The 1619-nt window shown below is 75.9% G+C and overlaps 1 protein-coding gene across 1 annotated transcript; it reads left to right on the plus strand.

Moving 5' to 3' along the window:
• The first annotated feature begins 64 nt into the window (after positions 1-64).
• Positions 65-1618, plus strand: LOC113962225 (transcription factor SOX-17-like). The gene is made up of 2 exons (XM_027673012.1): positions 65-398; positions 690-1618. Exons 1-2 carry the CDS (start codon positions 107-109, stop codon positions 1616-1618), a joined length of 1221 nt encoding a protein of 406 aa, XP_027528813.1. The 5' UTR covers positions 65-106.
• The last annotated feature ends 1 nt before the right edge of the window (position 1619 follows it).

Genomic DNA, 1619 nt, shown 5'->3' on the forward strand with positions numbered 1-1619 from the left:
GACAGCAGCGAGCGGGGTCCGAGCGCCGAGTCCGTCCTGTGGCCCCGCCGGAGCTCTGGGCCTTGGCGGTGGCAGCGACTCACGGCGCGTCTCGGGCCGTCCCGCGATGAGCAGCCCCGATGCGGGCTACGCCAGCAGCGACGACCAGGCACAGGGGCGGTGCTCGCTGCCCATCATGATGCCGGCCATGTGCCCGTGGGCAGAGTCGCTGAGCCCGCTGGGCGAGGCGAAAGCGAAGGGCGAGGCGGCGCCGTCGGGGGCGACGGGAGGCCGGAGCAAGAGCGAGGCGCGGATCCGACGCCCCATGAACGCCTTCATGGTGTGGGCGAAGGACGAGCGCAAGCGGCTGGCGCAGCAGAACCCCGACCTGCACAACGCCGAGCTCAGCAAGATGCTGGGTGAGCGCGGGCCGGCGGGAGGGAGGGGGACCCATCGGATGGATCCGCGAGAGAGAGGAGCCCAGGCGGACTCCAGGGCCCGGGCTGCGGGCGGGGAGCGGGGCGACCCGTGCGCTGTCGGGCCAGGGGTCCCGGTGCGGTGGAGGTGCCGAGGTGGCGGGTCCGAGGGCGAGGAGCGGGCACCTGGGAGGCTCGGGATCCGGGCTGTGGGCGGGGGCGGCGGCGGAGGTGTCGAGGCCGGGCGCGGGGGCGCCCCGTGTGCGGCTGATCTGACGGTGTTGGTGGGTGCAGGTAAATCGTGGAAGGCGCTGTCGCTGTCGGAGAAGCGGCCGTTCGTGGAGGAGGCGGAGCGGCTGCGGGTGCAGCACATGCAGGACCACCCCAACTACAAGTACCGGCCGCGGCGGCGGAAGCAGGTGAAGCGCCTGAAGCGAGTGGAGAGCGGCTTCCTGCAGCACGGCCTGGCGGAGGCGGCGGCGGGGCCCGGGCTGGGCAGCGAGGGCGGCGGCGGCGGCGGCAGCGGCGGCGGCAGGATGTGCGTGGAGGGGCTGGGACTGCCCTACGCCGAGCAGGGCTACGGGGCAGCGGGCGCGGGCCACTACCGGGACTGTCCGCCGCTGGGCGCCGCGTTCGACGGCTACAGCCTGCCGACGCCGGACCCGTCGCCGCTGGACGCGGCGGAGAGCGAGGCGCCTTTCTTCGCGGCGGGGCTGCAGGAGGAGTGCGCGCTGGTGCCCTATGGCTACGCCCCGCACCCGGCGGCCGCCGAGTACCCGGCGGCGGGCGAGAGCCCGGCGGGCGCGTCGCTGCGGCGGCACCTGGCACCCGGCGAGGCGCTGGGGCCGGGCGGGTCGCTGCAGGGGCTGCTGGGCTGCCCGGCGCCGCTGCACGCGTACTACGGGCAGGCGTGCCAGCCGCCCGGCCCGGGGCGCGGCCCGCCGCCGCTGCCGTCGGGGCCCGTGGGGCAGCCGTCCCCGCCGCCCGAGGCCGCGCCGTGCCGGGAGCAGCTGGAGCAGCTGCCGCCCGAGGAGCTTCTGGGCGAGGTGGACCGCACGGAGTTCGAGCAGTACCTGCGCTTTGCCTGCAAACCCGAGCTGGGGCTGCCCTTCGCCGGCCACGACGCGGCCGGGCTGGCGGCACCCGACGGCGCGGGTCCCATCTCCTCGGCCGTCTCAGACGCCAGCAGCGCCGTCTACTACTGTGGCTACTCCGACGTGTGAG

This window comes from Neopelma chrysocephalum, unplaced genomic scaffold (genome assembly GCF_003984885.1).
Source record: "Neopelma chrysocephalum unplaced genomic scaffold, ASM398488v2 Primary Assembly neopelma1_126133, whole genome shotgun sequence".
NCBI classification, from domain to species: domain Eukaryota; kingdom Metazoa; phylum Chordata; class Aves; order Passeriformes; family Pipridae; genus Neopelma; species Neopelma chrysocephalum.

Excerpts from the sequence above, each read along its gene's own strand:
- LOC113962225 (XM_027673012.1), top strand. The coding sequence starts at position 107 with ATGAGCAGCCCCGATGCGGGCTACGCCAGCAGCGACGACCAGGCACAG. Across the intron at positions 399-689 it reads CGAGCTCAGCAAGATGCTGG|GTAAATCGTGGAAGGCGCTG; the intron begins GTGAGCGCGGGC and ends TGGTGGGTGCAG.